This window comes from Synchiropus splendidus, chromosome 1 (assembly GCF_027744825.2).
Source record: "Synchiropus splendidus isolate RoL2022-P1 chromosome 1, RoL_Sspl_1.0, whole genome shotgun sequence".
Taxonomy (NCBI): domain Eukaryota; kingdom Metazoa; phylum Chordata; class Actinopteri; order Syngnathiformes; family Callionymidae; genus Synchiropus; species Synchiropus splendidus.
The window spans coordinates 3,783,462-3,806,711 of NC_071334.1; the positions used below are offsets into that span (position 1 = coordinate 3,783,462).

Here is a 23,250-nt window from a genome sequence, read left to right on the forward strand (position 1 = left end):
TGATGAAACAGTGATAGCGCTCTAGAAATGAGTTGTTCAAGTCCAAACATTTTGCAACAGATAGCGCCATCTGGTGGCCTCTAAAAATCAGGACCCTTTCAATACTGTGTCATGAAACCTCACTGATACATGACTGTTTAACGGTGTAAATGAAAGAATAAATACAGAGAGGACAACAGTTTCGAGCCATCATACTTTTGTTGCTCTCTCTTGTCCTTCCTGACTGGTTCAGTTGTGGAGAGATGTCAAGAGAGACGACAACTCTGTCCTCAAACACAGCCTCTTGCAGGCAGATAAAAGAATCGCTGTATTGGACACGTGTGAGTACAGGTGCCGGAGAGCGAGGGCAAGACCATTCGCTGTTTATTCTTCGGCGTGTGACTGCAGTTTTCCTTTTCAGTTGTCTCATTGCACAACACAAAACATCCAAATTTCAATCGCAAGTGACATGATGTTGAGGTGAACTACTTTTAGTTGTGTTTTCAGTTGGATTCATTTGATCTCATTTTATGCCAAGTATTGAAAACCAACTATTTGTGGTAGAGGTGTTTTAAAAATACGCATTTAATGATGCAGTGGTATCTTCCTTTAAACAAAATGAGTGTTTGTGTTTGTAACTTGCTGCTGCGCCGCCTCCTAGCGTGTGACTTGTAAATATCCTGATCCAACTTGGCATGTGCCGACAACATTGTTTGCCAGTCACCTACGCTAACCTTCACCCTTCTTGTGTGTCCTCCCTCCTCAGGTCAAGAGTGGTACTTAGTGCGAGTGGAGCTGACTGTGACTGACGTGAACGACAATGTCCCGGAATGGAACATGGTCCCGTCTCCGTATCTGGCAGTCGTGTCTCCTGACGCGCCCGCGGGCTCTCTGGTCTACAAGCTCTATGCTGAGGATGGGGATGAAGGCAACAATGGGGAGGTGGAGTACTTCCTGTCTGACGGTAGGTGCAGGATTCCACGGCTGGTTTCTGGGGATAGATTTTGTCTCGACTGAGATCATTTGCATTCTTTATTTTCCAATTTTCCACAGGAATGCGATTCCTCATTCAAGTCTACAGAACATATGTAGTGGTTATGTAAATGCCCATGAGCCTTGGAGCCGAACTGCTCCTCCTGAATCTGAAATTCAACCACCGCTTTGGTGTGTGTACTGAACAAACATGTTTTTTAATGTATGAAATGTACCCGTCCGTTTCAGACGATGTTACCATCGCTTGCTTACATGTGTTCTTGACAGTGGTGTTGACAATGTCCAACATCAAATGTCATTCATCATTTTTTTTAAATTGAACATCAAAAACACAGAACAAACAAGAAGCACATAATAAGCAAAACATAAAGGACAAAAACAAGTGAAAAGATACAGAAAAGTATATAATAAATGACGTCAGAAGACGAGAAAAAAACAGAAAAATAATAAAAGAACGCAAAAATATGTGAAGGCTGTCAAATAGAATCGACATTTTTAGCTGAACATATTCAGTCGACTAGAAACATTTTTTTTTTTTTTTGCTTTTAGATTCAGAGAACCTTTGATTGCTGCTTTGTAGCATTGAACTTCTTTTTTCAAAACCAAAAATGTTGGCTTCTTATTGATATAATGTGCATTTATGGACGTGCAACTTGGAAAGAAATAATAATTAAATTAAATTGCCAACAAAACAAACATCATTATTTGAAAAACCGTACAAACCAAAAATTATTATTTTTTGTTGTTATTTATTTTGTATTATGTTTTTCGTTAGATCTGATAATTAATTAATAACACGGATGGTGTAGTGGAAAATTCAGATCACATTCATTCAAGTTATTGTATCAAAAAAGTCAAATAAAATCCTAAAATAGAGGTCTGTTAATGTCTACAGAGAGCGACGTGACATCCGATGATGTCCCGCAGTAGAGGAAGGTGTGAATGTAATGTGCTGTAGCGCAGATGTTTTCTCCTGTCCTGAAACGGCTTTAATGAAGAAAACACCTTTGTCATGAATACTCAAAAGTCAAGGTAACTGGCAGTGTGGTTTCAATAACAACGGAGGGTTCTGGTGAATTCCAGGTGGCGATGGTCGCTTCGAAGTGGACCGGAAGAGCGGCCAGTTGAGAACCACTGGCCTCCCGCTGCAGAGGGACAGGGAGTATCTCCTGACCGTGGTGGCCGCGGATCGGCTGGGAAGCCGCAGCGCTCCGGCTGTGATCTCAGTGGTGGCAGGAGCTCGGCCCCCTCAGTTCACCAACGCTTCCTACACCATCGCTCTGCCAGAGAACACACCGGAAGGACAACCGTGAGTTTCCATCTTGGCTACGCTTCCTCAATGTTTTGCTTGGGTCGGATCCTTTGGATTCATTTGCTACCTACGGCCTACATTACATGCGTGTTATTTACATAAAAAATATCGTCATCCCACAGCAGGTAGGACACATTTGCTAAGAAGACAGATTAGGTGGTGGGGCCCCTCCAACCATGAAACATTTCACATTTACTGAATTGTTGAAAATAAAAAGGCTAGTTTTTAATCATAAGAAGTCAATCTCTCTCCAATCTGCAGCTGTCCTCACACAGTCCTCTCTTCATTTGTTTGGCCAGAATGTGTGACAATATACTTCCAACGTTTCTTCTGAATATTTCTGCGAAAAACATGCCAAAAAGCAGTTCATGTCGCTACGTTTGTTTTAATGTTTCTGCCTTGTTTAAATGCGTTTGATCACGTGAGATTCCACCTTTAAAATGACAGGTGGAAGCGCAGAGCGGTCATGTATAATTCTTACCACTGTCCAAAGACAAATCTACAGTGATAAATAATAAATCAATGAAATGATAATCACTGCTTATTCAAGCGACTAACTTGAAAGAGTGGTCTGACTTTACCCATGATGCATGGAAGGCTGGGTTTAACCAACATTATCTCTGATGGCAGTGCAACTAACCAAAGGTGCTGAATGAGGGTGGTTAAATTCTTCTGCATTTGAGGATTTTTTTAAATGTCAGTGTCGCTTCCCTTTCAATTGTTCACATCTGTAAGGGACTACAAACACTCGAAATATTCAGGCCTTTGACTTGTTATGTTGAAGCTTAAAGTCATTGACATCGTACATGGTGCCCATTTGAATTTAGCCTCGGTTATAAACGCTTATAAACAGTGCTTTTTTTTCCGAGATATTGATTCACAAGCTGCACTGAGTCACACAGCATGAATCCGGGAGGCAGTTTTCTGTGAAAAAAAACTAGATTCCTCATCCAACATTGCGGGGTTTTATTTGTTTCATCTCATGTCGGTGCCATGCTGCAGCATTTGTAGATGCAGAATCAAACGTCTGGCTCAAGGTCAGACAAAATGAGTATATAAATAAGTGACAACAGTGCCGTCTTTACCACTTTGATTGACACATTTGGCAAAGCAGGAAATCACACCATCGGGGAATTTGTTCCGTCGCCAGTTTGACTGTCGAGCAAAAGCGGCAGCAGCTGAGTGCGTTCAACTGCCAAATCCTTGCATGTTCCCCAGGACAATCCTATAAATATGGCATTAAAGACTGAGAGGAACCAGTGTTTTCAAGCCGTACTGGGGCTGTGCACCGTGAGATCATGGGTCTGGACCGAGACACGATCACGTCTTGCTCTGATCCCATGGAAATATTCCAATGCAAATCAGTGTTGTGGCTGTAACTGTCTGCAGTGAGGGGTATTTTCCTCGACTTACACTTTGCTAACTGTGATCTTGCTGACGTTGATTTAAAGGTCGAGGCAGAGTAAAAACTGGCTGGTGTTCCTGCCCGCATCAGTGAAGAACATAGTCGCAGAGCAAAGCAAAAGGTTTCTTTTTCTCAAGACTTTTCTCAACCTTCAAGAACAGCTTTGAATTCCGGATGATGGACAGCTGAAAAGGGTTTCTGGAAAATACACCGTGACCCTTAAAGCTGATGGTAAATGATCCAATTCATCTTCCAGTGACTCATTTGGTGGCGAAATGTGTCACGGGACAAAGGACGGGCATCAAAAGGGTAATATTCGGCTTCAGCAGGGGTCGGAGAGCTCCGGCGCTGCAGTCGCCGACACACATCCAGCGGCTGTGCCGTGCGCTCCGGCAGCTAAACCCTGAACCCAGTCAGGACATGCTCCCTGTTTCCACCCACTGTCAGTCAGCAACAGGCCTCAAGACGTCTTGAAACGGCTGGTGGAGAAAAAGCTTCAAAGCAAGAAAGAATTTCCTTTTTTTTTTTCTCCACCAATAGTCTCATTAGGTTTATTTGCTTTGCTCCAAGTACTTGTGGGCCGGACCAATATGCAGAGCTTCATTTAATTATACCGAAAAAAAAAAAAAAAAAAAAAAAAGGTAAAGTGCCTGATTTCCATGCCTCAGCTAATTTCTTGAGTTTCCCTGCATGATTCGCCGTGGAGAGCAATTCTGCAACACCCGGCGTGTTTACTTAAGTACTTTGAGACGCATGCATGATTACACAGTGTACTCCACCTCCAGCCACCTCGTGCGTGCCCCGACTGCTTTTACAGATGAGGAAAGAGGAGAGGAAATACGAAAGGACACGTTTCTTATTCTCAGATATTAGTCAAAAAGAGAATAAATAAACTGTATTTATCCAGGCGAAACAGTGAGCGTGAAGTAGAAATGTACTACTGATATATTCAAATAGTTGCATTGTCAACATCACAGTTAAATAAATGTTTCTTTTTTGTTCCAGTTCTTCTTCTTCTTCTTCTTCTTATTATTATTATTGTATTAGTAGTAGTAAAGTAGCAGTGGTAGTAGTATTTAATTATTGTTATTATTATTATTATTATTGTATTAGTAGTAGTAAAGTAGCAGTGGTAGTAGTATTTAATTATTGTTATTATTATTATTATTATTATTGTATTAGTAGTAGTAAAGTAGTAGTGGTAGTAGTATTTAATTATTATTATTATTATTATTATTATTATTATTATTATTATTATTATTATTATTATTATTGTATTAGTAGTAGTATAGTAGTAGTAGTGGCATTTATTATTATTATTAATAGTATTATTTTTATTAGTAGTAGTGAAGTAGTAGTGGTAGTAGTATTTATTATTATCATTATTATTATTATTATTATTATTGTATTAGTAGTAGTAAAGTAGCAGTGGTAGTAGTATTTATTATTATTATTATTATTATTATTATTATTATTATTATTATTATTATTATTATTGCATTAGTAGTAGTAAAGTAGCAGTGGTAGTAGTATTTAATTATTGTTATTATTATTATTATTATTATTGTATTAGTAGTAGTAAAGCAGTAGTGGTAGTAGTATTTAATTATTATTATTATTATTATTATTATTATTATTATTATTATTAATATTATTGTATTAGTAGTAGTATAGTAGTAGTAGTGGCATTTATTATTATTATTAATATTATTATTAATATTATTATTTGTATTAGTAGTAGTGAAGTAGTAGTGGTAGTAGTATTTATTATTATCATTATTATTATTATTATTATTATTATTATTATTATTGTATTAGTAGTAGTAAAGTAGCAGTGGTAGTAGTATTTAATTATTATTATTATTATTATTATTATTATTATTATTATTATTATTATTATGGAATCATTGATGGTAACTCATCTTTGAGTGTAATTTATTTTACAGTTTATTTTACATGTTGTTATGTTGTCTTCTCATTTTTTTATCACTTATAACACCAGAAATGTTTACTTTCTTTCTGTTGACAATATTAGTGTGGGTTTGGTTGTTTAATTTTTCACGCTACATTAGGATATTTTCATGTAATATTCATTCATTCTTAGATCAGACATTCTTGTCCTGAAGAAAAACATGTTTTGAAAGGTTAACCTTTTCTTTTCTCCATGTTGAGCTTTCATATTTGCTCATAAAATTCTGTCTTGGACGTGTTTTTTTCTTGTAAGATCAGCATTGACAACTTGCCATGTTCTTCTCTCCCCAGCTTCTTGGTGACCCCGGCCGTGTCTTTCCAGAAGAAAGCCATCAGCTACAGTCTGGTCATCAATCCCAGCAGCCTCTTCACCATCTCCGCGGAGACGGCCGAGATCAGCCTGACGCGCTCCATCGACTATGAAAGCGACCAACACCGTTACTTGCTGCTGGTGCGGGCCGGCGAAGGCAAGGACAGCATGAGCAGTGCGGCTGAGGTCAGTGCGCATTCAGACATCGACTGGTTTGCAGTCCTCACCCCGGAATTGAGCTCATCTCTGCAGGTTACGTTCGCTGCCAGGAGAGAGAGGGATGTGTAAAACTGAGAGGAAGCGATAGTGAGGTCCGAGCGAAATCGTGTATTCAGGAGGAATTCCAAACTCTGGGTTAACGCCAGTGTTATCAGCTAAATAATGGAACTGTTTCTATTGTGGTGGAAGCCATTCTGAAAGTTGTGAAAGTGTGAGAAGAATCTGTGAGTCAGCTGAGCATAGGAGTTGTGGAGGCTTGTGACCTGGGGGGCGTCTGTTCGGTGGCGGCAGCTGAGCCGATTCCTTCGGTTTCTTCACTTCAAATAATGGGCTCTTGGAGCAAGTGCCTCTGACCCATCCCCCTATAGGTGGCCAAGTACACAAGAGAGTCACTGAGAGAACAGATACATGTCTTTACTTCGAGATTCATGTGGTGTTTTAAGTCACTATAGTGCTCTACTGAGCTCAGCTATCAAATTAAAACTCCTTGACTTTTAAATCCCGTTGAACAGTTACGCGTTGAGTTTTTAATGGAAATATATTCTGAGTCAAATTCCTTTTCTAAAGAGTCAAACCACTCTAACTCTGAGCCACTGGCACAGATGCTTCTGGCTGTGTGTGTATCATGACTCCACTCTGGCTGAAATGTGCCCAACTCCTCTGGTCAAGACGACTCAATGATGCTGCACATTGAAACAAAAGACAGACATCCATTATGTTCTTCTGTGTCACGGTGCTCTCTCTCTCTCTCTCTCTCTCTCTCTCTCTCTCTCTCTCTCTCTCTCTCTCTCGCTGTCTCGCCAACCACACAGCAGACCTTTCATGCATGAAGCTTAGAGTCGCAGCAGCACTCATGATGCAGCTGGAGATTTCCCTTTTTTCGATGTGTGTCCTCTGAATAGACACCAACCACTGGTCACAAAAAACAATAACCGACTATAGAGTGCACTGGAATATTCGCCATGCCCACTAAGTCGAAGAAGGAAAACAGATCTTGTTCCTACGTAAGCCGCAGGTGCAGCGGTGCTGTCTGCACCGTAGAAAGGCTTTAAAATGCATGAGGATCACTTCTAAACTAGTTTGGAAAACGGGCTCCAGCATGGAGACTGACTCATGAAACAAACTGGCCAATGTTCTGAACTGGAATCATCAACTCCTCACATCTGTTATTGACGTTAAAGCGCTCAAAATGTGTCCCAAGTTCCGACACCACAGCTGGTCTCAGCTGCTGCTTCTCGTCTCCGCTCCTCCAGGAGATCGGCTCTGTGGGCGGAGCTGCGGACACGCGGGTGACAACAGCGCATTTTGAGCGCTTTAAGGTCAATAAAACACCTGTGATGTCATAGCCGCATTGTTGTATTAGCCACAGGGGTCAGACCGCAAAGAAAAAGTCGCATCTCATACATTACGTGAAACGTAAAACATGACTGTTTTATTAACAAATAACATGATGGTATTTTATTTGGGTTAATGTTTTGTGTTACGTGATGTAGAGTAGAGTAAAACTATAATTCTGACATTGCAGTTGTTGTGCATTGTTTTTTATTCATTATGATGCAACTGAAACATAACTTTTTCTCAGTTGTCCGTCTTTTCCTTTGGCTATTTTAGGAGTATTTCTTGTCCCGCAAAATTCATCAGAATTGAATGCAGATTTTGAAATGTGTGAGACACATTGAGAATCTTGAAACGGAATGTGGTTTGAATTAAATCAAACACAACAAACCAATATTTTCTGTGCATTGTTGAAGTGTCATGTCATGATCACGCTGGATGTGGCCACTTGACTTTTATTTGTATTTTATTTCTTTGGGTTTGACAGCCCTCTCAACAGTCTCAACATATAACCTTCCACAACCTCTGGTGCAGAACCACATTGTCACAACAGTCGATTATTGATTGATTTTCATCACGTCTAAAGTGGTTCATTGACAAAATTGACAAAGACCTCAACATAAGGCACCTCAGACTTGTTACTTATGTAAATGTACCGCATGCATCAATTGAATACATCTGAGATTGAACCGATAAATAGCATTAAAGTGTCCTCAGTATCTGCTGCGAGGCCCGGAGGAGAGACGAACCTAGACTCCCCTTTCCCCAGTCCCAACTCTAAGTGACACATTCTGAGTCACTGAAGGTCTTTCAGAGCTGCTGCATTGACTCTCCAGCAAATGACTTGCACAGAAGTGGTTATTTTGCAAGTCTTTAGTCATGAGTCTCAGTGAAGTCTCGAGTCCTTTCAATAGAATGAACATTGTTTGATTTGCTGCCAGTGTCCAGCCTGCTGAGAGCAAAACACAGGGTCACCTTCATCATAACGCGATGTATTATTGACAGCTGTCATGCTCAGCATGAATAGACCAACAAAACAGTTTTCCTGTCTCTCACATACAGTGGCTTGAAAAAGCATTCTTGGACTCGCCCACATTTTGTCACGTTCCGACCAGAAACATGAGTATATTTTATTGGCTTTTTAGATAAAAGATCAACATAAAGCGTCATACAATTGTAAAGTAGAAGGAAAATTATACATGACTTTCAATTTTTTTTAAAAATAAAAAACTGTAAAATGTGGTGTGCAAAAGTATTCGTTCCCCCTGTGTCAATACTTGGTGGTCGTCTTTTGGGTTATGTCTCTACCAGCTTTGCACATCTAGAGACTGGAATTGGAGACAAACAACGTTGTTGAAGTCCAAACATGTCACAGCCACAGCGTCGTCTGATGGCCTCTGAAAACCAGGACACTGTTTCATGAAACCTCATCGACCCATCACTACAGGGCACTGACCCAAAAGGAGTCTTTGTTCGATGAAATCTGTTTCTGGCCATGCCTCTTTGATCCATCTGATCTTGAAGGACACCGTGCAGCGGAGGTGACCTGTTTGACATGCAACATCATTCCTCCACCAAACGCGCTGTGATGTCAAGATTGGCTTCCACACCTGGTGCCTAACTTTGTACTACAGTGCAAGTGTGATGCGTTTGTGTGGACTGGACTCAATGAGCATGACTTTCATTTGGGGGTAGTTCCCAAGTTTCTCCCTGCAGAAGTGATCGCACTTCAGCACCATTAGTTACCTAACCAGCCTGAGACCTGCCTGCAGCTGCCCTTAGTATCTCTGTGTGTGTGTGTGTGTGTGTGTGTGTGTGTGTGTGTCTTGGATGCTGTTGCTTTATTACAGCTGACTTCCTTCTCTCTGTCTCAATAAGTCTGGCATTGCCACTCCCCTGTAGAAACACGCCGTCGATGTATCCCACCTTGTCCGATCCCACTCACATGCTTTGGCCCCCACAAGGCAGGATGGACCAGTATACACACTGCCTGTGCACACACAATGGCAAAAATAGATCCAGCGAATGAGCAAACTGTTCATTTCAACCTCTCCATGTTTTCAATCTTTACGTCACACATCTTAGTTGGAAAGAAACAGAGCATCATGATGAACAGTTCTGAATATTCTGTCCCCCGGTGCCATTGTTTCTTTTCCCCAGAGCTGCTGTCTCTTGCATGTAGAAGCTCTTGGTTTCCTCTGGTGACTGCCTGGTGTCCTTCTTGAAAGTTACACACAAATCCACCTCAGGATGTTGACCTGCTCACATTGTCCAGTGCATCTTCTCTGGTATTTACTGTGGTCGCGTCTTGCCTGAGAGAGCTAAATCCATATGGTATTTATTTACACTTTGCCTGGAGAGTGAAGGGCAACCGTCCCCACTCCTGCCGGTGGCAGCACAATCGTGCCATCTTCATGTATGTAACATGGAGCGCAGTCAACCTCCCTTTCTGTGCCTCTCAATGTTGAGATGCAACTTCACTATCTGAACCTCTGACTACACTCAGTGCTAGTGACCTAAATAATGGTCATATATGTGGACAAACAATGTGACTGCACATTACAAGTGGAGACTCTCAACTGAAATGTAATTTATCATCAGATATGAAAACGTTACTGCAGCTGTATGAACTTCAATAGTGGGTCCACTGTCTAGAGAACAGCGCCGTCTCTCTTCATTCACATTGAGAATTTAGTTTTCCTCTCTGGATTCTTTAAAAAATAATTGTGTTAAAAGGCAGCTTTCTGGCAAAACAAGTGTTCTGTTCTGCTCTCATTTTATTATTATGTAATTGTTGAAACACAGTGGTGAAACATTTTAAAGGGGCTCTGAAAGCAGATTATTTACAGATCAGTTCAAATCTGGTACAACTGTACACTGTGCAGACGTCACTAGTGATGGGTCGATGAGGCGTCATGAAACACTATTGCACGGTTGATGAAACTGTGTCCTAATTTCAGAGGTCACTAGATGGCGCTCTTGGTTTTAGAAATGGCGTGAGGTCTCTGTGAAGTAGCGCCATCTGGTGGCCTCTGAACAACAGGACACTGTGTCATGAAAACACCAGTCAACACACCAAAGCTGCATTTATCAAACACCAGCGGTTCTCAACTGGACTCGCTCTGTGACTCACCATCACCCAGCGACCAAGATTGAGAACTGAGTGGAACTTTATTGAATTAAATATACACAGCCGCTCACAGTCGCTCACAGTGAAAACAATCTATGTATTATTATGTAATAACATTATAGCAGGTTATTTATTAGCATATGACATAGTGGAAGCGCCTTTACTTTTGAAACTCGCAACCACATCATGACCAAGACACAGACAAAGGACAGCAGCATTCTACAACAACATACAACATAGTGATGAGCCGATGACGCTTCACGAAACAGTGTCTTCATTTTCAGAGCTTGATAGGTGGCTCTCTTGAATTAATAAAGATGTGAGATTTAATGGAAAAGTTGTTCAAAGCCGAATGTTATACTGCAGGAAACGCCGTGAAAAAAATGAAAGTGGTTGTCTGAAATTCTGGACACTGTTTCATGAAGCCTCACCGACGAAGCACTACAGATCACTCAGGAATGAGCCATCAAAAATCCTATTTTTAATGTGTTTTTGCATTTCAACCAAATTGTTTAACACACTATAAAAATGAACTAAAGAATAAATCATAAAAGTAAAATTGACATTGGACGAATTGGTGTGAATGAAAAGCCCTTTATTATTTTATGTTACGTTATGTTATTGGCAACTGACTGTCAACCCTCAAAACCCCCATCGGGGAGGTGGAATGTAAATGTGCAGGTTTACGTTACATAAAGTTATTTTTTATCTCCCATGCGCCTCAACATCCCCATTATTTCTGACAACACATTGCACTTCTGTTGGGGAATTAAAAACTTTATTTTATTTTTCATTTCATACGCTGCGTTATAATTTGTAGCATAAGAGGAAAGAGAAAAACGTGCCTCTTGTGGTAGTAGAGGTCGAGCGTTGCCAGTCTGGACTGACTCCTCCGTCCAATCGATGTCAACGTTCATCAAATCCCACACAAGCATTTCATGTCCTTTTGGGTCAAGTTCTGTTCTGTTTTTATTGATTTGGAATCACCACAAATTGGCCTGTGTTCTTGGCGCACTGCTTGAGTTTGAGCCTCGTGTCTGGTCTCCTGCCAAGGTGTCCCCTGCTTCTTGGCCCAGATATTTAGGCTCCACCCTCCGTCCCGCTCCACTCAGGGGACGAGAGCAAACAAATGATCTTTGATGAATTTTCCTTTGAGTCTGATGTGTTTAAGTCTTTCAGAAGGCAGAGGAAATCCACAGGTTCCTGTTGTCGTGGAATATGAAAATGAGCTATTCAGTTCTCCCAAGGTTAAAAGCAAATCATCAGCCATGTCATTCTCCACCGATGATTCTTGTTTGTCAGAAGAAAGAACAGTTTGCACACCTCACCGCCGGCCCACTGCTCTCATACGTAATGGAGCCCTGTTGGGTCCGAGTGCGCTGAGATGAGATCACCATCTTTCTGGAGGAAATTTCGGAATCTCTTAATGTGGATTTAGGACACCGACGCAAATCGTGTGAGAGACAACTTATTGATCATCATTTTGTCGTACCACTTTATCGTAAAATAGTCCTGTAAAGGAAGAATTGGTGTGGCGAAAGGATGAGGGAGAAGTGAATGAAATACTTTGTGTGTACCTCCGATGTCAATGTTGTTTGCCCTCGTGTTCACCATCCATCTTTGCTTCGCTCGAGGGCGTGTTGTGAAAATCTGCACATGATTGCATTCTCTTCTGTCCCACTGAAGGCAGCGAAGTGCCGAACAAGCAGGAGCTTCGGAGAGGACCGCCTCAAGGGTTAAATCGTCTTCCTCTGGGTGATGTCTGAATGGAAATTACAGTAACTTCCCGACTATTAGCTGCTACTTTTTAGCTGCGATCTGAACCCTGCGGCTTGTACGACGCGGCTGATATGTGGATTTTTCCAGGCTAAAGAGCCTCATGCTGCCAAAATACTGAGCCTCCTCACATCAAACCCATGACATCACAGGTGTTTTATTGACCTTAAAGCGCTCAAAATGCGCTGTTTTCACCCGCGTGTCCTCAGCTCCGCCCACAGAGCCGATCTCCTGGAGGAGCGGAGACGAGAAGCAGCAGCTGAGACCAGCTGTGGTGTCGGAACTTGGAACACATTTTGAGCGCTTTAATGTCAATAACAGATGTGAGGAGTTGATGATTCCAGTTCAGAACATTGGCCAGTTTGTTTCATGAGTCAGTCTCCATGCTGGAGCCCGTTTTCCAAACTAGTTTAGAAGTGATCCTCATGCATTTTAAAGCCTTTCTACGGCACAGACAGCACCACTGCACCCGCGGCTTATAGATGAACAAGATCTGTTTTCCTTCTTAAAGTTAGTGGGTGGGGCTAATATTCCGATGCGCTCTGTAGTCCGGGATTTACGGTACACTTCTACACTCAATCTCCGATAACAGTGACCTCAGCTGAAGTGTTGTCTTGACATGTCTGCTCATAATCGAATGGAAAGATGATATCCAATATGTTACAATGACTTTTAACAGTATTGCTGTCATACAATTTACAGTATTACAGTAAACTAACTGACTGATTGTCCATTGTAATTTTTTCCAGGTCAATGAATGTGCTTTCGATTGGTTTAGTTCTCGCGAGTAGTAATATCACATGATCAGGGGATGTCGAAAATATCAACGGTAAATAGCAAAGGAATATATAAGAGTGCAACGCGACAAAAATATTGAAATAAAAACACTGGGCTTTTCATCGCAGCGTTGTAAAATCCTTGAGGCATCATAGAACTAAAATGACGTCGTGTTTTCTTCTCAGGTGCGCGTTATCATTGTGGATGAAAACGACTGTGTCCCAGAGTTTCTCCAATCGATTTACAGCAAGGACGGCGTTCCAGAGACCGTGATGACGGCGACGTCTCTCCTGCAAGGTGAGCCATCAAAACACTGGTGGGATTGGAACTGGATGGTGACGGTCGCATGGCAAACTGTACAAATATTTAGCTTTGTTTCTCACCTGGACAAAAAAAAAATCGTTACGCAACACAATTCATTTTTTTTATTAGTTTTACAAAGTCAAAAGAGCATAAAAAGCCATCTGTTTCAGCCTCAGTTTTGTTGTTTTGTTGTATTTGGCAGAGGCACTGTACCTTGGACGAACTGTGTTTGTCGTCATTTTATTAACACGCCTACACGATGGTAAAAAATGTTTTCGGATTAAATAATGTTTGCTGGACTACACACGTCATTAAAATACATTTCTGATCGGATTTACGTTGCGTTACTTTACAGGGAATGGGACTCCAGGTCAGAATCAGAAATGTATTGCCATGGTCAGTGTGGATCCCACCAACTAGGAAAGTGCTTCGGAATAAAGTGCTGTCACTAAAATAGAATAAAATAAAACCCTGTTCTTGCGAAACAGAAGCATGGTGATAGAAGACATGTTTATAAAGGTTGTGTTCAAGACGCCGGGGTCGGTGTCTCGACGACATTGTTGCCTCGAGGAAGCCGAGGCACAGATGGTCTTTTCTGTAGGCCGAGAGAAGGCCAGAATTCTGGAGCACCTGTTGTAGTTCTGGACGCACACATTGGGCAGAAAACATGTCAAACATGAAGAGCAGGTACTTGGCGGCAGGTTAGTTTGGTGAAGTCGTGGAAAACTCCGGACAATGGCAATGGACGTCGATGAGCCTTAAATGATAATGGATCGCGTAACTCGCCGCATGTATTCCCCATTGTGCAACTTTAGCAAGTGGGTGAGCAATTCATTATAGAATCTTCAAGTGTTTACGGCAAATAGTTGCGTCAAGTTGGGCTCTGTAAAGCAATTAGAGTGAAATTCACAGACATTCCGCGAGCACATCGTAAATGAGGGCAGAGCGAGATAAATACTGCATGAGGTTAAGTGCAATAAATCTCTCCGGTAGTCAACGTGTCAGAGGAATGACCTGCACATAAGCGGGCAATTTAACCAGGGATAGAAGTTGGATCAATAAGAGACAGATGAGTGTTTTAACAATATTATTGATTTGGAGCCAAGCATTCCAGTCACAATGAGATGATTAAATCCAGAGTTAAAAGAAAATTGGAGAAGAGAACGCTGAGACACTAAAGTTGCATTTGGTTGGCGTGACTCTTGTTTGTTTTCATCCTTTAGTTTCCAAGTTAGACATTTTGTGTTGCACTTTACGTAATTTAAATTTTGTATATTTGCTTTTTAAAAAGATAAATGTCATGGAAGGTCAAAAAGAAAAAAAGTAAACAAGTCAACAGCAAGAATAAAATGGCGGAATTGAATGTATGATAAATGTAATCTTATTTTACTGTATAGAATTCAGTTTTAATACAGTCCAACCTTGGTTCTCGACCACAGTCCGTTTCAAAAGGCGGTTCGAGATGCAATTTGTTCAAAATCTGAATCGATTTTTCCCATTACAATGAATGGAAAAAGAACTAATGCGTTCCAAGCCTTAAAATAGTCTTTTGTAGGAGTGAATGTAGAGCGTCTGCTGCAGGTGGCTGTTCCTCTATGTGTGTGGCCGCTGCATGTGGGAGGGGTTGCCGAGTGAGTGAGGTCTCTCCAGAAGTGAAGAGGTGCCCGGTGCGTGTCCAGCTCTGAATGTGCGCTTCTGTGCAGTTTGGCTGTGACAAAGTCATAAACCAAGTCACGCTCTGTCCCAGACTGGCCTCATCCCTGTCCCAGCTCCAGCCCACAACAGGACATCAAACCCTGGAGTGAGCGCTCCAGCACCTCCCCTGTGACACTCTACCACGCTCCAGTGCGGAGACTGGAAAGGTTTTATATATATATATATATATATATATATATATATATAGGTGAGGTGAAACAGGAAAAAAAAGACCTGGGAAGTTTGAGTGGTGGATCGAAAGTGTTCTCATCATGACCAAGTTGACATTAAAATGGTCCTTCCTTAAAATGTTATCGGTCCGGACAATTTCCGAAGACAACACCAAAAATAAAAGTCTCAGCCTTCTCGTCGTCTGCACTGCCACTTCATGAAAGGCCCCGTGGTTGCTGTGGTGCTGATGCAACCTCGTGATTGTGAGAGTTGGGCAGCGTGGAGCCTGAGGAGGGAGGCCCAGCGGGCGCACAGCTTGTTGCCATTCACAGGTGTGGAAAGCAGACCGAAACCTGTCTTTATATGTGTGCCTGTGTTTGGGCAAAGACTCACTCTAAATATTAACCACTACACTGCAAAAAGGGGGAAAAGGAGGGTTGTTGAATTCATAAATATGGACTTAGTATTTACCACATCAATTATTTGTATTGTTCCTCAAACATGTGTTGGTCATGTTGAACTCATGTGACCTTGAGGGATGTAAAGTAGGGACGCGCCGATCGATTGGCTGCCGATCGATTAGCCACCGATCATGATCGGCCGATATCAGGGTGATTGGTGAATGCCGATCCCAACAACTGATCACATGTGACAGCCGGCGGTCTGCTGAAGCCCCGCTGGTTGTGAGGCGTCCGCTCCTCCCTGCCTCCCTGCTCGCTGCTCACTCGGCAGCATCTAGTCAATGCTTCGTTCAATCTGTCATGTAAAGTTTGCATCCTGCAGCACGTGCATGGGAAAATGCTGCGCAGGGAAGCTCCTTCAAGTTTAACACGCCAAAGCTCCAGCATTTGACGGAGCACAGAGAGTTTTCCGGGCTCATGAAAGTGAGACCGATGGTTCCTCAGCAGCTGTTAGCGCAGCTGATGCTTCGCAACACCCTCCGGTCTGAGAATGACATTCGGAACGCTAAGCAAATTGCGCAAGAAATGATCATTAATTTTACCGATTTTTACCGAATTTTACCTTCTCAGGGAGACTGAGACTGAAACGACCAAATACGTCACCGTTTTGGAGTCGGGTGCAGCGTTTGTTTACCACCTGAATCTGAAACTCTTGAAAGCGTCCGAAATGGAAACTTTGATGAATGCAGTGTTCTCTGTCTCGCGACCAGCGGCCAGTATGTGAATATTTCACGGACATAGCAGAGTCTCTAGAGATTCACCAAACTGCAATGTCTCACATCGAATTCAATGTTTTCCACTTGTCCTTTCGACAGAATAGTTGCTGCATTCTGCAAGGTTTTTTTTTATTTTTCTCCTCCTTCAAGAGGCAGATCAAAACATGTCTAAATTACAAAGACTCAATGCTTCATTTTTCACATCATGTACACATGTACTTTGCAGGGATTGGGACTCCAGGTCAGAATCAGAATCAGAATCAGAATCAAACTTATTGCTATGGTTTGTTGGCAGCCTACGAACTCGGAAAGTGCTTTGAAATAAAATAAAATAAAATGTGATCAGTATCGGTGATCTGTGCTGATCGTATCGGGGACGGCATCAAAAAATCCTGCGCATCCCTCATGTAAAAGTAAACAACTTTCAGTCATGTTGAAGACACTATCTAGTGAGTTCCCACTGCTGAGTGACTGGACTGCAGAGCATCATGGGAACTCCCCAGGTTCCCTTGAAGTCGGCGTCAATAGGTTTACTGTTAAGAGTGATGGAACCTGTCTTGTGCTAGAGATCGCGATGGTTGAGCCGACGTCGTAAGATGATCCTGGCTTGTGCAGTTCAAAGATGAACGGCCTTCAGTTGATGTAATACTTTCCCCAGCTTCTCACCCCAAACCAGTCCCGTCTCAAATTGTGAGGCGGGGGGGGGTGCGGATCGATGCTGGAGTGGCACACGTGACCTCGAGGAACATACTGTTTTTACTGTGCTTGTGATTTTTTTTTTTTTTTTACTATAATTTCAGGCAAATAGCTGCGCTTTGAGTCTTTTCTTTTACAGACCGAAACAATGTTAATCAAGTGATTCTTTACAGTAAGGTGCTCTTCATTACACGTTCTTTTCTTCAATGTTAACAAGGATACAATGTGAAGCAGAGTGGTACTTATAATAATTACCCCTCTGCTTAACAGAAAGTAATTGAGAAGCACCGACCGTCCAACAATAATGGCTAGCCTTAAAATGACTTGGAACTGAACGGAAACCCATTTATAAAAAACAAGTTATTTTGGAATTTTAAACCTCAGATGGAGGCTGAAACTAGTTTGGACCAGCCAAAAGGTCCGAACAGTGTCCTCAAGCCCAAGCAAGCCCTCTCTTAACATCTAATTAAAAGTGAAAATGAAAGACGAGGAGCCTAAACAAAATGAAAAGAAAGTCGTGAGAAATCCAAAACTATTCTAACCTTGGCCCCAGCCTGTGTAGCCTGAAATGTAATTACAGGAAACCATGGTAAATCATTATTCATGTAATAATCGCAGATGTCGCTGGAGGCGACGATATTCTCATGGTTGTCCTTTATTTATTTACAACATGGTTTATGAGTAAACAAGACGGCTGTGTGGTGTTGGGAATTATGCCTGAATCCTCCTGTGGCTGTGTCTGGTGTGTGTTGCAGAAGGATGGCGAGTGACGGTGAAACCAGTTCACTTGAACAAAATCTATGCAGCATTTACCTGTGATGTTACGAGTAAATTCAGCCCACTGACTTGTATATTAAAAGGGTGCCATTCAACATTCGCAAAACAAAGGGTAACAACGACCGACGAGTGAAACTCAAAGCAATGACACTCTAGATTTATAATATAATAATACATTTAACTCAATAAATAGGCTAATGATAACAATGTGAATGAGATGTTCTTTCAAATATACAGAAGTGGCAGTGCAGGGCATATATATATATACATATATATATGCAATGATGCAGCAAATGATGGATTTTAAATCAAAATTCGCCAAAATACTGAGCCTCCTCACATCAAACCCATGACCTTAAAGCGCTCAAAATACACTGTTTTGGCCCGCGTGTCCGCAGCTCCGCCCACAGAGCCGATCTCCTGGAGGAGACGAGAAGCAGCAGCTGAGACCGGCTGTGGTGTCTGAACTTGGGACACATTTTGAGCGCTTTAATGTCAATGAAAGATGTGAGGAGTTGATGATTCCAGTTCAGAACATTGGCCAGTTTGTTTCATGAGTCAGTCTCCATGCTGGAGCCTGTTTTCCAAACTAGTTTAGGAGTGATCCTTGTGCATGTTTAAGCCTTTCTACGGTGCAGACAGCACCACTGCACCTGCGGCTTGGGTGTGGCTAAAATTCCGGTGCTTTCCATCCACCAATCTGTAGATTTTTATTATTTTTTTAAGTATATGAGTCATCAGTAAAAGCATGGCAGACTACAAACTAGAATACGCTCTAATAATAATACTGTAATTTACAGTGCATGTTTTTATTTGCTGTGTTGTTGCAGAAACAGTCTGGTGTCTGGTGACCCTTGTGGCAGCAGACGACAGGCTCCAGAGGGAGCAAGTGAAGTGGAGGAAGCTGATCAAGTTAGATAAGCATGAGAGCAACATTGACCTTCGAAAGCTGCCTCACTCTTCCCCCCCCAAAAAAACTGTCGTAATGCTTAAAAAAGTTTGAATCCAACTACTTTCATAAGCTGTTGACCAATTTCACGGTTCGTCTCAGATTCCTCATATTCGTGCCTGAAATGCAAGTCTAACTCATTAGCATAAATACATTAAATACGCTCTAATTTCAATGATAAACGACGCCCAAACTTTATGGAAATGAAATGCAGTTGACCAACCTGCCAGTCGAGCGTTTGTTCTTCGGTTTGCATAAATGTTTGCGCGTTTGTTCAGAGAGCAAAGGACAAGTGCAAAGTTGGGCAAATCAAAGGCGTCTGTTTCATGACAAAATGTTCCAGTCGGTGGAAACAAGAAATGCTTATCCAAAATCCCTGGTGGTCCTGGCTGTTTTAGCAATGCAATCGCTTTCAGCCCGAGGAAATGCCTCACGCGCATAGATTCCCAATCTGGGAGTCGGAAAATGGTCACGTTGCTTCACTGTGCCCTTTAATGCGTCTGTACATATTAAGATAGGAAGACTGCATTCAGTCCCTTTTGAAATGTTCCCTTGTAAACTTTGGCTGATTCAGTATGTTTGGTTTCATGAAGAGAACTCCAAAAACATCTGGCGAATTAGTGGCTGATGAAGTGGCAGATAAAGCAAAGGTGCTGCAGGATAAACAACCTAAATCAGTTTCAGATTTGCGTGCTACATGCCGGCCACGCGGCGGCCTAGTGGTTAGCTCACACGCCTTGCCGCAAGAAGGTTGCGGGTTTTCAATGCCCGGGTTGGACCACCTGTCTGCATGGAGTTGACGTATGCCTGTGTGGGCTTTCTCTGGGTTCTCCGGTTTCCTCCCACAGTCCAAAGACATGCTCACTAGGTTAACTGGACGCTCTAAATTTGCCTATAAGTGTGTATGTGTGTGTGAATGGTGTGTGTGTGTGCGTGCCCTGCGAGGGACTGGCGACCTGTCCAAGGTGTATTCCCACCTCTCTCGCCCAATGACTGCTGGGATAGACTCCAGCACTCCCTGCAACGCAACCCTGAACAGGACTGAGCGCTGGTTGGTTGACAATGTTTGTGCGACATGACTCATTTCCACCATTCAATATGGAGCCCAACTTCCTCGGCCGTCTGAAGCATAAGGACTAAGCACTTTTTCAGCTGTGCTTCGTGAGAAAGGGAGAGGGAGGTCCAGCGCTGCTGTGGAGACGGAGCTGCAGAGTAGGGGAAAGGTCACGGCTGCGTGTTCAGCAGCCAGAAACCCAGGGAGTCGGTCAGTGTGTAGCATCTCACATGGCACTCTGCTCTCTTGTTTCCAGTCTCGGCCAGCGACTGTGACTCTGAGAAGAACGCTGAGTTGACCTACTACACCCTGAGCCCAGACTTCACCATCTCCCCGCACGGAACCATCTTCCCCGCCGGAGCCCTGGATTACGAGAGGCCAAATCACCTGTACGAGTTTGTGGTGATGGCGGTGGATAAGGGAGACATCCCTCGCACCGGCACTGCCACTGTACGGATCAGGATGGCCAATGTCAACGACGAAGTGCCAGAGTTCTCCCAACACATGTAAGTGGAAACTTCATATTTTAGCTCTGACCTGGTTCACTTGAGCTGGACCTTCCCGTAAATGTTTGTCTTCTTGTCTCTTCTTTTAGCGCACCTTTGTTCCACTTTTTCTTGCGATATTTTCTGTCAGTTATCTATAATAATATGTCATAACTGATGGCATTCGGAACATTCTTCTCGAATGTTTTAAATTCCCATATATTTCTCTTTTACCCGAAATGAATTGCATAATTTCCATTGCAGTTTAGCTGCCAGAATTTATTTATTTTTTATTTTTTATTTGATGTTTTCAGATTTCTCTTTTGATGAAGATCTAATCTTCTTTATATGATATCATTTGTATATAATGACGTCACCAGGCGGCGGCCATTGTGAATACGTGCAACTGTGACGGATGTCTGTCTGATCCACTGGAGACACTCGGCTTATGTTTTCAGCAGGACTGTGATCTCTCGTGACGGGTGGATGAGGCGTCGTGAAACAGTATTGCAGGGTTGGTGAAACAGCATTAGAAGCCTTGGTTTAGAAATGATGTGAGGTTTCAGTCCAAAGATTTCACAGCAGACAGCGCCATCTGGTGGCCTCTGAAAATCAGGATACTGTGTCATGACACCTCATCTGCCCCTCGGTAGTGATCTACACTGCCGCATCTCCGTGTCACTTGCTTGTCAATCAGTGCGCGATCTTTATCAGAGCGTGAACATTCCTTTTCACAATGTGAGTCGGACTAATTCTCAAGACACCACGAGGGGTGGTGTTGGACTGTGTAGACAGCGATGGTGCCGACCGATGAACTAGTTTAACTTATGAGGTCCAGAATCATCGTCGGAGCGATGGTTCTACGCCGTCACCGTAATGGCGCTTCAACCAACAAATCACGTCCTCTCATCTTCTTGTGAGAACTAATGATCTGAATGAAGGAAGTTGAAGACAAATCTCCACATCTACAGAACTACAGAACTTAGTCCAGCTACTGGGCTACATGCTAGCTTAGTCCAGCTACTGGCTACATGCTAGCTTAGTCCAGCTACGGGCTACATGCTAGCTTAGTCCAGCTACGGGCTACATGCTAGCTTAGTCCAGCTACTGGCTACATGCTAGCTTTGTCCAGCTTCTGGCTACATGCTAGCTTAGTCCAGCTACTGGCTACATGCTAGCTTAGTCCAGCTACTGGCTACATGCTAGCTTAGTCCAGCTACTGGCTACATGCTAGCTTTGTCCAGCTTCTGGCTACATGCTAGCTTAGTCCAGCTCCTGGCTACATGCTAGCTTAGTCCAGCTACTGGCTACATGCTAGTTTAGTCCAGCTTCTGGCTACATGCTAGCTTAGTCCAGCTACTGGCTACATGTTAGCTCAGGCCAGCTACTGGCTACATGCTAGCTCAGTCCAGCTACTGGCTACATGCTAGCTTAGTCCAGCTTCTGGCTACATGCTAGCTTAGTCCAGCTACTGGCTACATGCTAGCTTAGTCCAGCTACGGGCTACATGCTAGCTTAGTCCAGCTACTGGCTACATGCTAGCTTTGTCCAGCTTCTGGCTACATGCTAGCTTAGTCCAGCTACTGGCTACATGCTAGCTTAGTCCAGCTACTGGCTACATGCTAGCTTAGTCCAGCTACTGGCTACATGCTAGCTTTGTCCAGCTTCTGGCTACATGCTAGCTTAGTCCAGCTCCTGGCTACATGCTAGCTTAGTCCAGCTACTGGCTACATGCTAGTTTAGTCCAGCTTCTGGCTACATGCTAGCTTAGTCCAGCTACTGGCTACATGTTAGCTCAGGCCAGCTACTGGCTACATGCTAGCTCAGTCCAGCTACTGGCTACATGCTAGCTTAGTCCAGCTTCTGGCTACATGCTAGCTTAGTCCAGCTATTAACCGCATTATCCAGGTTGCGTAGTCTGACTAAGAAAAATTCCAATTCCGGTAGTCGGACTAAGCTGTTTACATGCATTTTTAAAGTCCAAACTTAACACAATACTCGGGTTTTCGGGGGCGTCATGTAACCGGAGTCAATGTCTCCTTTTTTGTTGTGACATTATGTCACCTTTACTAGCCGCCTTGTGGCGCAGCCTCTCTGAAACTTCCACTCCCCTGTCCGTACCTCAACACTTTAGGCGAGCGACCGTGTCAGACACTTGCATTTGATGACACGGGGTCAGGAATAACAGGACCTCACATGGGTCACGTGTGGGCTCCTCTGGCCAAGTGAGACGACTGGTGGATTGAAAAGTGGAGCTGTGTCAGTGAAGAGCGCTCATGTTAAGATGGTTTTTAGGAGGACACCTGCTTCTGTGGTCTGAGGGGCGGTCGACCCAAACTCGACGTCTATAAGTTATGTGATGGAATGACAGGAGATGTTGTCCTTCAAGACACAACACAGTACCCCAGTCCCATTCATCCTCCATTCTTTTTACTTTATGAAGCCGGTCGACCGAAATCACTTGTAAATGTTCTTGTAAAATGATGACCATTTATCGGACGATTATTTGAGCAGCAAAATTACGTTTGCAAACCGACCGTACTGCGCGCGACTCGCCCGTCCCACCTCTCACGGCGCCTTGTGGACGCAGCTGTCTGTTTGTGAATGAAGAACAAATGGCTGTTTTTTTTTCTGAGCTCACCGTTGTATGTAAAAGAGGACAACACACACATTGAGGGCAGTTCATGCACTTGCTTCATTAAATGTGGCGCTGTGTCTGCCAGTGTGTGAGAGAGA

At 42.9% G+C, this 23,250-nt stretch overlaps 1 protein-coding gene across 2 annotated transcripts in view; it reads left to right on the forward strand.

Moving 5' to 3' along the window:
* Positions 1-23,250, forward strand: part of si:ch211-186j3.6 (neural-cadherin) — a 323,558-nt gene that overhangs the window by 86,424 nt on the left and 213,884 nt on the right. For both annotated transcript variants that reach the window (XR_008413679.1, XM_053853874.1), the window contains exons 2-6: positions 746-943; positions 2,056-2,281; positions 5,952-6,156; positions 13,393-13,504; positions 20,286-20,535. Coding sequence is in view for 1 of the 2 variants with exons in the window: in XM_053853874.1 (XP_053709849.1) it covers positions 746-943; positions 2,056-2,281; positions 5,952-6,156; positions 13,393-13,504; positions 20,286-20,535 (991 nt within the window). In the remaining variant the exon portion in view is untranslated. The remainder of the gene's footprint in view (positions 1-745; positions 944-2,055; positions 2,282-5,951; positions 6,157-13,392; positions 13,505-20,285; positions 20,536-23,250) is intronic.